At 39.5% G+C, this 12,440-nt stretch overlaps 1 protein-coding gene across 10 annotated transcripts in view; it reads left to right on the top strand.

The window, feature by feature from the left end:
• ubr5 (ubiquitin protein ligase E3 component n-recognin 5) overlaps nucleotides 1–12,440 on the top strand; it is a 167,358-nt gene that overhangs the window by 37,376 nt on the left and 117,542 nt on the right. For all 10 annotated transcript variants that reach the window (XM_085993475.1, XM_085993473.1, XM_085993472.1 and 7 more), the window contains 8 exons: nucleotides 608–767; nucleotides 1,476–1,625; nucleotides 4,247–4,458; nucleotides 6,195–6,311; nucleotides 6,418–6,528; nucleotides 7,923–8,077; nucleotides 11,417–11,534; nucleotides 11,862–12,046. In XM_085993475.1, the coding sequence (XP_085849601.1) occupies nucleotides 608–767; nucleotides 1,476–1,625; nucleotides 4,247–4,458; nucleotides 6,195–6,311; nucleotides 6,418–6,528; nucleotides 7,923–8,077; nucleotides 11,417–11,534; nucleotides 11,862–12,046 (1,208 nt within the window). The remainder of the gene's footprint in view (nucleotides 1–607; nucleotides 768–1,475; nucleotides 1,626–4,246; nucleotides 4,459–6,194; nucleotides 6,312–6,417; nucleotides 6,529–7,922; nucleotides 8,078–11,416; nucleotides 11,535–11,861; nucleotides 12,047–12,440) is intronic.

The raw sequence follows: 12,440 nt of genomic DNA, 5'->3' as shown, positions 1-12,440 counted from the left end.
GCATTATTTTAGTGTTTGCCAGTAGCATAATCCATCTTTTCAGGAATATTTATGAAATATTTAAGAACACCCTTTATCATCGCTGTCAATCCTGGAACTCCCTACTTCTCAACATTGTGAGAGTACCTTCACCGCAGGGACTGCAGCAGTTCAAGAAGGCCCACCATTACTTTCTCAAGGGCATCTATGGATGGGCAATAAATGCTGGCCTTGCCAGCAATGCCCATATCCCAGGAATGAATTAAGAGGTTTTGTACCTAGTTAAATGGATAGTTAGACAGCTGAGCTGTTTACAGACTTGATTCTTGATAATATTGGCTAGACCAATTCAGTAAGTGAATTCTTAAAATAGCTAAATATTAAAGTTAGTGTCTGGACATCAAAGTTCTAGTTTTCATCTTTACTTGGATGCTTTCTTTAGTTGAAAAAACAGCAACTAAGATGGCAGTTCTTACTTTAGAGAACTGATGCCATCTTGTAAACATCTTATGAAAATTTTAACTTTTAGAAAGTTAATTAGATCTGATCTTAACTAGTGTTTCACATTTTTATTTTAAACTGAATTCTCCATTCTATACTACAGTTTAGTCTTTTCTCTTGTAAACAGGCACAAGTTGTATTGCAAGGCAAGTCTAGAAGTGTTATTATCCGGGAACTACAGAGGACTAATTTGGATGTCAACCTTGCTGTAAACAACCTACTTAGCCGTGATGATGAAGATGGAGATGATGGTGATGATACAGCAAGTGAATCGTATTTACCTGGAGGTTTGTGAGCTTGATACTGGAATTTCAGGTTCAGACTTGTTTTTTCTTCTGGTGTTATTAGCTGACCTAGAATTGTGAAACGAGAAAATGGCAATATCCTGCAGCAGCGTGACCAGTTTTTTGTTTTTGTAGGGCGCATAAGTGCGTATCAAGGAGCCTGAGGGTCACATGTAAAGTACCAATCCATATCCCTATCAATTCACATCTGTCTCAGATTGCTGTTTCAGAAAAAGTGTTGTAAATCATAGAACTCACCCCCCCACCCCATTCCCCCTCTGAAAGATCTTGATGTGTAGCTTGTCTGACGAAAGTTGCTGTTTGAAATTTCTTTCTACAACTCATTTTGTGTGTAAAATAACTGCAGTCTTTCAGAGATAATTTCCCCATGTCTCAAAATTGCTTTACTGATTCTACAAATAACATGGATGGGCACCTTGTAATATTCCAATGTAAGAAATACTATTCATATTCAATCATTTGAAAATAATATTGTACTAAAAGTGTATAGTAAATTTTACCACGGAGAACGTTTGTAACAAAGATCCTTTATGTTCCGTTCAGATGCTCATGTTTTTTCCTTTATTGATGGAGGAATGTATGCTACTCATTAATGTCAACTACATTCTTCCTATTGCATGTGTTTTGTTTTAACAAATTTACTTGGGAAATTTTTTTGATATTATTGACATTGCTATGTTCCCTTCTCAGAGGATCTTATGTCATTGCTGGATGCAGATATCCATTCTGCACATCCGAGTGTCATCATAGATGCTGATGCTATGTTTTCTGAAGATATCAGCTATTTTGGTTATCCTTCCTTCCGTCGCTCTTCTCTCTCCAGACTAGGCTCATCAAGAGGTATTTTGAAGCCAAGATCATTTTGCAAGCTTTTGTGTCTTTCTAGGTGTTGCCTCTTTATCCTGTGCTTTTCAAAAATTAATTGTATTTTGCTTCTGGTGGTAACAGTAGTGAATAATGTAGTGTAATTTTTTTTTTTTGGTAAGCTGTAGATAAACCAGATAATTAGGTATATCTCCAATAGCAAGTATAAGATAGAAACCTAGAATTTGCCACTGTTTTCAAAATCCCTCCATGATAAATTGTTAACAGCGAAACTTGAGCAAATTATTTTACCCCGTACTAATCTCCTCTCATCTCTGAGCACTCTCTAATGGTGTTACTAGAAGACACAATTTCAGGGTGTTTTGCTATCTGTTTCTACATTTACACAGGAGTTTGCTTTAACCACAACTCTGTGATCAAGTGGTCTGCTTTCTTTACTAGTTGTGGTTTAGAGTTCTTTGGTATTTTTTAAATCTAGACCTAAAAAGAAACTTGGCATTTCCCAGGTGTACATACATATGAACAATGACTTGACAGGAAAAGACTCTCTGGTCCATCCAGCCTGTCCCATGCAATTGTGATACCTATATACACTCTGTGCCCTGCCCAAAACTGTGATCTCCTGGGAGGGGTGAAAACCCCAGGCCAATATTGGGGGTGGTGGGTTAAAACTGGAAAATTCCTCTCTCCAGCCCCCTGCCCCACCAGCGATCAAAACCAGTCCAGGAACTCACGCTGGCCCTGAGAATTCTATACAGTTACCTACCTTTTGTACAGGGTGATCTCCACCCCAGGCAGAAACCGGTCCAGCTCTTGCATGAAGGAATTCAGCGAATCGGGGTCCGCCAGCAGTCTGTTCCAGAGGCCTGCTGTTCTCTGGCCATCTCCTGACATCTAACCTAGATCTGGCCTTGTATGACTTAAAATTGTGATCCTGGTCCTCCCTAACCCCTCTACTTGGAGAAAACTCTGAAGTTGAACACCATCTATTCTGTTCATCATTTTGTAAACCTCGATCAGATCACCCCCAAGTCTCTGCTTCTCTAAAATGTAGAGTCCCAGAGCTCTTTTAGCCTACTTGATAACTAAGATACTTTAAACTGGGAATTAGTCTAGTGGTCCTCCTCTGCACCCTTTACAAAGCCTCGGTATAACCCAGCATATGAGACGACCAAAACTGGATACTGTAGTTTGAGGCCTGCCCAAGGTCTTCTACAAGAACAAAATAGTATGCTTTGTCTTATAGTAGAAATTGGACAGGAGAGAAAAATTCTAATTTACAGAAACTTGTACACTTAATTTTTTTAATATTCTAAATATTTGCCTAGATTCTTTTAAGTTAAATGTACAAGTTTTTTGCAGGTGTGCTGGAGAAATGTATGGTATCAGATGCAGCCCCTGTGCACCTACAGGTTGTACACTAAATCAAATCTCTTGATCCTCACACAAACTACAATTTTCAGAAAACTGAGTTTCCAAGTCTGTGTTCGGGTGAAAATCAGTACAAATTGATTATGAATGCTTCTAAAGTTGGGTAATTGGTTGAAAAAGATAAGGAACGTTATTTGGTCATTGATACACTGGTGTCTTAGTAACTATAATCATTGACGTAGGCTTACATCCTGAAGAAGTGTTGCTGTTTTAAAAGTGAAATATTCATGGTTATGGTAAGGTGCAGGAAAGAAAAGGCTTTATAAATTCAAATCATGGCACAACTGTGAAATATCAAATATTGTTAATTGCATGCTTATTCCACATTATAAATCAAACCGTTACTTCAATTAGTGCAGTGAGATGTATACAGTAACATGGGCAGTGATGAATCAGTATATTTGGTTTTGGCCTGCATTGCTACATGTACAGTGTCCCAGGACAGAAAGGTAATGGACAAACTCTTGCCCATTTGTCACGAGTCTAAAGTGTACAAGTGTCACCTTGTGAAAACTGGTATGTTCAAGTGATCTAGATCCAAAGTTGAAGATGCTGTTTCTTTAATGAAGAAAATAATGGGTGGTGCAACGATAACTGATTCAAGATAAATGGTTTCTATTGGATGTGCAAAACAAGAAAAAATATGCAATTTGCTGTTCTGTTCAAACTTCACCCTTGCAGATATTTTCAAAATATTACATTTTTCATTTTGGCATTCACTTGTGTAATTTTGCATGTCAAGCTTAAAAATTAAAATTCAATTCTTGTTTGTGCCTGAAATAGAAAGGGGCAAGAGAGTTTGAGTGGAATTGAGGGTCTTCCTTCCAAGAAATGAGGGAGTTACCAGACAACATTCAACTTCTGTGCTCTTAAACACCTTCTAGCAGTCACTTACAAGTAGGCATTGGCAGTATCCTGGCAGGCATTTGGCTGCCCGTCCTCTTGACCAGGGAATGGTAGGTAGCTTGGGTAGACCTTAAAATTAGAATTTTTTTTTAATATATTGGGGAGGAGAAAATAATTAGTTGAGATACTTTGGAAGAGATTCTCCTTTTTCAGTAGTAGTCTTCATTCTATTTGATTTGGCTTAGTGCAGGGTTGTTATCCACAGCTTTTGTGTAACACTGCTTTTAGTTGTACTGTGGAGGGTTTTCCTAGAGATTGGCTTATTTTTATTCCACTGGTGTGACCCCATTGCATACCAGTTCTCCTTCTTCCCTTAGAGAGAGACTCCGATCTGTTGCGTGAACGTGAGTCAGTTTTACGCTTGCGCGAAAGGAGATGGCTTGATGGTTCCTCATTTGATAATGAACGAGGCTCCACAAGCCGAGAAGGTGAATCGAGCTTGGATAAGAAAAGCCTTCCGGTCCAAAGCCCTGTCTCCTTGGGAGAGGAACTGCAGTGGTGGCCTGATCGGGTGAGTTTTTTAAAAATGCGTTGGTTGACTGAAGCTAAATCCTAGGTTTTGGAAGTGGCACTACGATTCAGTAACAGTTTTGAATGTGTACATTATTTTATTTCTTAAACACAATCTGAGCATAATGGTCACCATAAAGGATTTTTTTTGAGCCTCTGATTGGACCAAGGAGTTGAATGCATGTTAAACATGATAGTGATTCTAATATACTGCATTTACTAGTTTGAAACATGGCTGGCAGCTTGAGTAATACGACTGGCTTCATGTCACATTCTAGTCAAGGGAAATTGAGCATGCGGGCATGGAGCACAACTCGGTAGCATCTTGCTGCCAATTAAGTAATCGGCTGCTGATGTTTAAGTTTGTGTTTTTAAAAACTTAAATCCTATTACAGTTGCAAAGCTGAAGTGGTACAAGCCTCTATCCTGGCATAACTCAGCGCTTGTTTAAATTTGATTTTAGCTAGTTTGCACCCAAATTACACTGCACAGTTTGAGTGGCTGCAAGACCAAAACTGAAAATGTGTTGTATAACAGGCCTGTATGTTAATTCCGCTCCAAGTGTCCAACCAGCCAGTACCACAAAATGTTAACGCTCACTGTCTAACCAAAAATGTAGTACAGGTAGATTATCCTTTATCCAAAAACCTCGGGACCAGCCATGTTTTGGTTTTCGGGAAATTTCGGATTTCGGAAGGTGAGCGAAAACACTTCGGTTTTCAGAGTAATTCGGTTTGCAGGAGTGTGGATAAAGGATACACTATCCCTTATCCGAAGGGGTGGGGTGGGGGCGGGGTTCGGGTGGGGGTCGGGGTCGTGCGCACGACTTACGCTGAGCGATTTCGGTTTTCAGAAGTCATGCTTTGCGCCACTTTCGGCTTTCAGAGGTTTTCTGGTTTCGGATGTGCGGATAAAGGCTGGTACACTTACGCTGAGCGATTTCGGTTTTCAGAAGTGCGGAAAAATGCTACACTATCCCTTACCCGGCTAGGCCTGTAAGTCGTGCGCCACTCTGGTCATGTCGTGCGCACGACTTACGCTGACCGAAAAAACCTTCGGTTTTTAGAGGGTTTCGGTTTTCGGAAGTTCGGATAAAGGGTAGTCTACCTGTATAGCCAAATTGGATAGAAAATAGCAAAGAATTATCATTATTTGTAATGGTTGATTTTTAAAAGGATCCTACTGTTGCTGCGCATTCTAATTTGAGGTGGGAAATAAATTAGGCAATTTACAGCTTGTGGAAGTGCGTGATATGAGTGAAGAGATTGAAAGGGTCGAGTGCCACATCCATTTTGTTATGACTACCATTGCAACTTCAACATTACTTTGTCAGGGGAGAGGTAAATATTTTTGTTGCTTGTGGGGAAGATGTTTTAGATCACTGGTATGGTCCATGAGTTTCCGGAAGACTTGGTCTTTAAGGACATTTAACTGAAGTATTCATATGGGACTTGATTAGTTTTGTTAATGGCTGAGGTCTGCCTTGACTCATCAAAATTGTTAGCTACAATAGAGGCTAATATTTCATGGATATAATTCTTCTGCCTCTAAAATTTGTAGTGTTAAGTTTCATTTTGGTCTGAATCATGCAAGTTCAGGTTAAACAAAATCGCCAGGTGGGTCAGAGGATGTACCATAATAACCGGTACAAAATTTGCTGCTAGAAAACTGGATTCTGCAGAGCAGTTGAAGCAAATCCTGGACAAGTAAATGTAATCAAATCCTGTGTTTTTTCAGGATGGCACCAAATTTGTAGCGATCGGAGCCCTGTACTCTGAGCTTGTAGCTGTAAGCAGCAAAGGTGAATTGTATCAATGGAAGTGGAATGAATCTGAACCTTATAGAAATGCACAGGTATGAATATTTTAACTTTTGCTTCACTTTACCTCTGATTCTTGTCTAATTGCATATTGTTGTTTACGTGCTAACTGAATTTTAAAATCTTCTCCGTCCCCTAAAGAATCCCTCTGTGCACCATCCTCGAACCACACAGTTAAGTTTAACCAATGAGAAGATTGTCCTGCTGGCTGCTAATAGTATTAGAGCCACAGTTGCTACAGAGAACAACAAAGTGAGTATAATTGAACTGTTAGACGTGGAAGCTGATAAGTTATCTCTTTTTCAGACTGTCACCAACTCTGTTTTGTTCCTTGCATGCTCATAATGGCTTTGTTGGGCTAGTCCTGAATACAGATCTGGTTTTAAATAATTCCTAGGCTGTTCTGTAGTTTGGGATTTTGTTTTGGATGTTTTAGTTGTGCTTCTTGATTAACTACTTAAAGATGGGTGGAAATAATTACTGTACAAAAATTTCCTCCAATTTGGTGTGATGTCTAGAAGTCGAGTGTGTTTAATCTGGTTGTTCAAGGTACCTTCTGAAAATGAAAGCTTTGTTTTCAATGACATTTGCTTGGATTCCTTTCCCTCTTTATTCCCTCCCTTACTTGCCTTCACCACACTCCTTCCCTGTAGCAATCATTTCAGTTCATTCTTGTCAGCAAGGCATGCATATATTGGGTTGAGATGCCACAATGTGTTCTCTATTTCCACACAGCACTTTGCTTTAGCAAAAGGTTTCATATGCTGACCCAGCAGAGATCTGGTGAAGCTGGATCCATTGTGCTAGGTGGCTATGAGTAACAGCCTGGGAGATGATGTGCAATCAATATGTAATAGTTCCTGTCTCACACAACTGATTGGATTGCATAAAATTACTTGAATATAAAGTAGCTTAATTTTTGCCAAAATAACACTATATTTAGTGGAGCAGTTTTTCAAGAGATTACATGTGCATTTTTGTGCCAGTTTTCTCCCCTCCTACCTGAAGGTGCTAACTCCTGCTTGGGCTATAGTTCCATGGGTGCCAGCAACCTGTGGTTATCAAGTGGATCATTTTTCATGTGTGAGCTGATGCATTGTGTTGGGAGGTTATTTGACTATGGAGGATACCGCAGCTGAACCTCATTCTTGTCTGTCCAAATATTTGCGCTTTCTGACCAGATCCACTAGATAGCAATCAGGTAGGAATCTCCTACCTTTTTTATTGTAGTCAATTATAGTGCCCTAACCACTCTTCGGGCTACAATCAGCAAATGAGGTACAGATCTGTACTGACTCTGGTACTGTCTGGTCTCTATAGCGTAGTGTTACACTGGAAGATGTCGTTACTCATTTGCAATTGGAGCTTCTCATTTAACCAATAGTTAACATCTTTTTCACTGCAAACAGATGAATACTAGAGTTTTTTTTAGTGTTTAGCAAACAATACGAACCAAGTGTTTTAAGCGCCTGTTGCATTTGTGATCTGTTGCTGCAATGAATATCTTCGTGTACATCAAAATTTTGGGAATCAACTACATCCTGTGTGTGGGTATATTATATGGGGCAATTCTTAACTCTGGAAGGGGAGGCTGTACATTTCTCTACCAAAATGATTGCAATATATGCTTGTACTTTTTGTCTTAGGTTGCCACATGGGTAGATGAGACGTTATGTTCTGTAGCTTCTAAACTGGAGCACAGTGCCCAAATTTTTCCAGAGTTGCAAGGAGAAAAGATTATGTCTTTATATTGTTGTGCCCTATATACATGTGTCCAGCTGGAAAATGGCCTCTCTTGGTGGTAAGTGTTGAATGCATTTGTAAACTGTCACCATATTGGTGAAGTACATATGTTGGCTTTAGTTAAGTCAATAATACAGAATATAGTGTAGCTTACCTGCTTTCCTTTTCATTATGTTGACATTGGATTCTGTTTAAATGGATAGCTATGTTTGTTCATTTAAAATAAACTACTTGCCCAAATGTTTCAAATGGGAGAATAGTGATCAGCATGATACTCCAGGAACAGGTTGATACTTGCAAGCTTTCATAAACTTGACTAAGAATGTTAACGTTCATCCGAGCTCTGTACAGATGAATACTTGCCAATCGGCCATTCTGGGCACTATTGCTTTCAGATGTTAGCATCATGCAAGAGCAGTCTTGGTCAATGTTGTTGTATCCCCATTCCATCATACCACTCCATTCTTTCTCTAAAGTTGGTAGCAATTCTAACGGTTCCTATCCGTGATTAATATTATTTGCCCATTCTTTAGCAGAACTCTTTCCTGTGCAGGTTTAATTTAGTTTTTTGCTAGCTTCCAAGGAGACTTTGATTTTGCAAAGTCATTGTTGCTGCACTTGCAAAAGTTAAGTTTCTTTTCCCTTTGTTTCAATGTTCTGACAGCTGACTTGAGGCCTGCACAACAGTTGATACTCAGTTAACTCAGTCTTCACAGAATCACAGAAACCCCACAGTGCAGATAGAGGCCATTTCGGCCCATCGAGCCTGCACCGACACATATCCCACCCAATCCCCGTAACCCCTACACCAACACATATCCCACCCTATCCCCGTAACCCCACGTATTTAATCCCCCTAACACTAAGGGTTAATTTATCATAGCCAATCAACCTAACCCGCACATCTTTGGACTGTGGGAGGAAACCGGAGCACCCGGAGGAAACCCACGCAAACACGGGGAGAATGTGCAAACTCCACACAGTCACCTGAGGCCGGATTCGAACCCGGGTCCCTGGTGCTGTGAGGCAACAGTGCTAACCACTATGCCACCGTGCTGCCACCGTGTCTTGATTTTGATCGGCGTTGCTCTTTCAAGATCTCCAAAAATTCAATAGAATGAATCCACGAGGCACCCACCATCTTTATGTTCCTTGCTGATGCAGCAGGAGCCAGTCCTAAGCATCAGATTTGCTTGGAGAAATGCTTTAAACCAGGATAATGTCAATAGGACTTTTGTTGAGTAATGTTGGACATCTGCTTAAAAGCAGTATTATGATTTTGCCCTTTCTGACTAGGAGAATGCATTTTGAGCTATATTTGCAAAATGGTGACGTATTGGTGGCAACTGGTCTGTCCTTGGTGTTGGGAGCAATTTAAGAGCCATTGCTCAAGGAGCATTGATGCAGCATTGAAGGCAGATGTTCTTTTAATTTGAAGTTACTTAATTGAAATTCTTTTAATTCAAATTGAAATTGTGGAAAGAACACCAATGCTGATTTATTCAAATTATGAAATCTGACTAACTCAGCTGAATTTTATAAAGCAAAACCTGACTAACAGGAATACACTGTACTAGTTTAAGCATGTTTCTCTTTATTTCCCCCCCCCCTCCATATAGTATGTAAGTGTTATGCCTCTTCAACAAAAAAGTACCTGCAGCTTAGAATGGAGTTCAGATATGGTCTGTTCCCAAAGACGCCAACAATATTGATTGTCACATTTAGTGGCCCCTGAGACAGGGCAAGGATACTCTGAGAACCCCTAGCTCCAAATAAAAGACCACATGTCCCAAGGCTTCAGTAGCTGCTTAGCTACCTTCTGATATAAGAGGTCAAACCAAGGTATCCAAGTGTTGATCTTCAGCTGGACAGCCAGGGTTGGCTTCAGTAATTGCAATTAACAGGATAATTACAGATGAGGAAGGCCTTTTGGCCCATCTCCTTTCATCCACCCAGAAAGACTCTACAATCCCCCCCATCCATTTTAGCATCTCATTTCTTAATTTATTCTAGGGTTTTTGACTACCACATCTGGAAGTCTGTTCCAGATGTTCACACTAAAGTTGTGCTTCCTGATATCCATCCTAAATTTACCGAGTTTGAACCAATTGTTGGAATTTAAATTAATATTCTCACTTACCTTCTCCCTTAACACTCTTCTGTATATTTCTATAAGATCACCTCCTTTCTAGGTAGTGGATAACTATCCAGCTAGGTTGAAATACTGGAGCTGATTCAGCTGTAAATTGCAGAGCTCTTGTTTAGATGGTAGTAAAATAATATTTTGGGCAGGAGAAGACCATTTGGTCCATCTAGTCAATCATCCAAACCACCCATCGGAGTCCATACTATGATTCTAGAGCTAATGGCCCTGAGTGCTGTTACTGGAGGGAAAAAAAGTTGCCAGAATTTATTTTCTGTTTACGCTTTGAACTTTAAACTGCGTCTCCCTAGTCACCAATCTGTGGAGCGTCTGCCATACTGGGGTTCTGTAGTATGTGAACCGAATAGTCTGTCCTTTCCATGGCAATGCATGTTTGTGTCTCCTACATTCTTCTTGATATGCTAATCGGATTAGATGAAGTGGGTGGGAGGAGGCTCGTGTGGCGCATCAACACCTGCACAGGCCAGTTGGGCTGGATGTTTCTGTACTGTAAATTCTGTGTGAACCAATCCCCATGGTACTCGATGAGTTACCTCTGCTGCTTCCCTAAGGACTACCCTTTTCACCCTGATTTAGCCCATTGATTACCCACTTCAAAAGCTTCATCCCATTACATGCCTTTCTACATGCAAAAATATGTGGTGCTGCCAAAGGCTTTTACTGAAGTCCAGGTATATTCAATCTGCTGCATTCCCCAGGTCAACTAACTTCCCTGATACACTCCGAAGTCTGGTAGATTTGTTGAACAAGATTTACCACCTAAAGAGCCATGCTGACTAATTATGCATCTCCTAACAGCTCACTACTCCCTTTCAGGACACTTTCTATTTTACTTAGTACTGTATTGATGTCAAGCTAATTGATCTATAGTTCTAGTTTATCTTTGTTAATTTTATAAATTGGAACCACACTCTTTCTCATAACTTGTGTATTTAGTGACCTCACTTATAATATTTGTCAGGATGTGACTGAGTTCATTTGCCACCTCTATGTAAACTACCAACCTGGATGCAATTTGGTGTCCTTCTATATCTGTTTTCTTGCCCTCTCAATTTTAACCCTTTACGGGGAAGGCAGTCATCCGATTCATTGTCACAAATGAAATCAAGGGCTCCTGCCATTCTATGTTCATTTAGTATTGAAAGTATGTACTTCAGTTTTTTAAGCTGCTTTCAAGTTTAATAATATACTTTTTACCTCAGTTTACTGAATCAGGTGACTTTTTTTCCTCAGGGGAGTAGTGCCTTTCAGTCAACGAAAAAAGATGCTCGAGAAGGCCAGAGCCAAAAACAAAAAGCCAAAGTCCAATGCAGGCATTTCCTCAATGCCCAATATCACTGTTGGAACGCAGGTCAGGAGAACCTTTGTGCCTTTTGAAAAAGTTCTAAAACATTAACTCCATTCTAATCTAGAATAAAATGAACCTCCAATGTCTTTTGCCATTTAATTTTGTAAAGTTATGAATTAAATACGGTAGATGTATTGTAGGAAGGAGGGAAGGGACATTTTAGACCAGATAAACTTGCATTGTGCTTTTGTGCAGATGGTTCCACTGTGTGCATTCAACTCAAAGGAATAATTTCAATTTAGATATGCAAAGATTGAATAAGTTAAATTGGGTCAATTAGTTGTGTCTAAATTGAGTGCCAAATAAAGAAATATAATTTTATTCCATTAGGTGTGTTTGAGAAATAACCCACTTTACCATGCTGGAGCAGTAGCTTTTTCCATTAGTGCTGGCATTCCAAAAGTTGGTGTATTGATGGAGTCAGTTTGGAATATGAACGACAGCTGTCGATTCCAGCTGCGATCACCAGAAAGTTTGAAAAACTTAGAAAAATTGTCCAAAAGCACTGAAAATAAGTAAGTCGTTGATGTAATGCTATACCTTGTTTGTACTTAAAATGTCTTGGGCTGGGTATATGTAATGTCCTTAATTCACCTCCTATGCATGCAGTGCCTTAATGCAGATTGAACTATAATTATACATACAATGTGTTAATTGGGTGAAAACAATTGGCTTTGATTTATAGTAACCACACTCGTATTTATCTAAAGCATGGATAAATGTGTCTTGCTAAAACAACTTGTAAACCCTACACTAATTTTGTATGTTCCAAACTGTATTAAAAGCAAAATATTGTAGAAGAAAATGTTTTAAATCCTTATAGATGATGGCAAATGTAATTATTAAAATCCTTTTTGGTTTCATGTTTTTTTCCATTCTTCAGCTTAGCTCATTTGGTAGCATTCTTGC

Source organism: Somniosus microcephalus, chromosome 7, assembly GCF_052327205.1.
Source record: "Somniosus microcephalus isolate GS21.2 chromosome 7, FLI_Smic_1.0, whole genome shotgun sequence".
In the NCBI taxonomy this organism is placed as follows: domain Eukaryota; kingdom Metazoa; phylum Chordata; class Chondrichthyes; order Squaliformes; family Somniosidae; genus Somniosus; species Somniosus microcephalus.
This window is presented reverse-complemented; position numbering and strand designations above follow the sequence as displayed.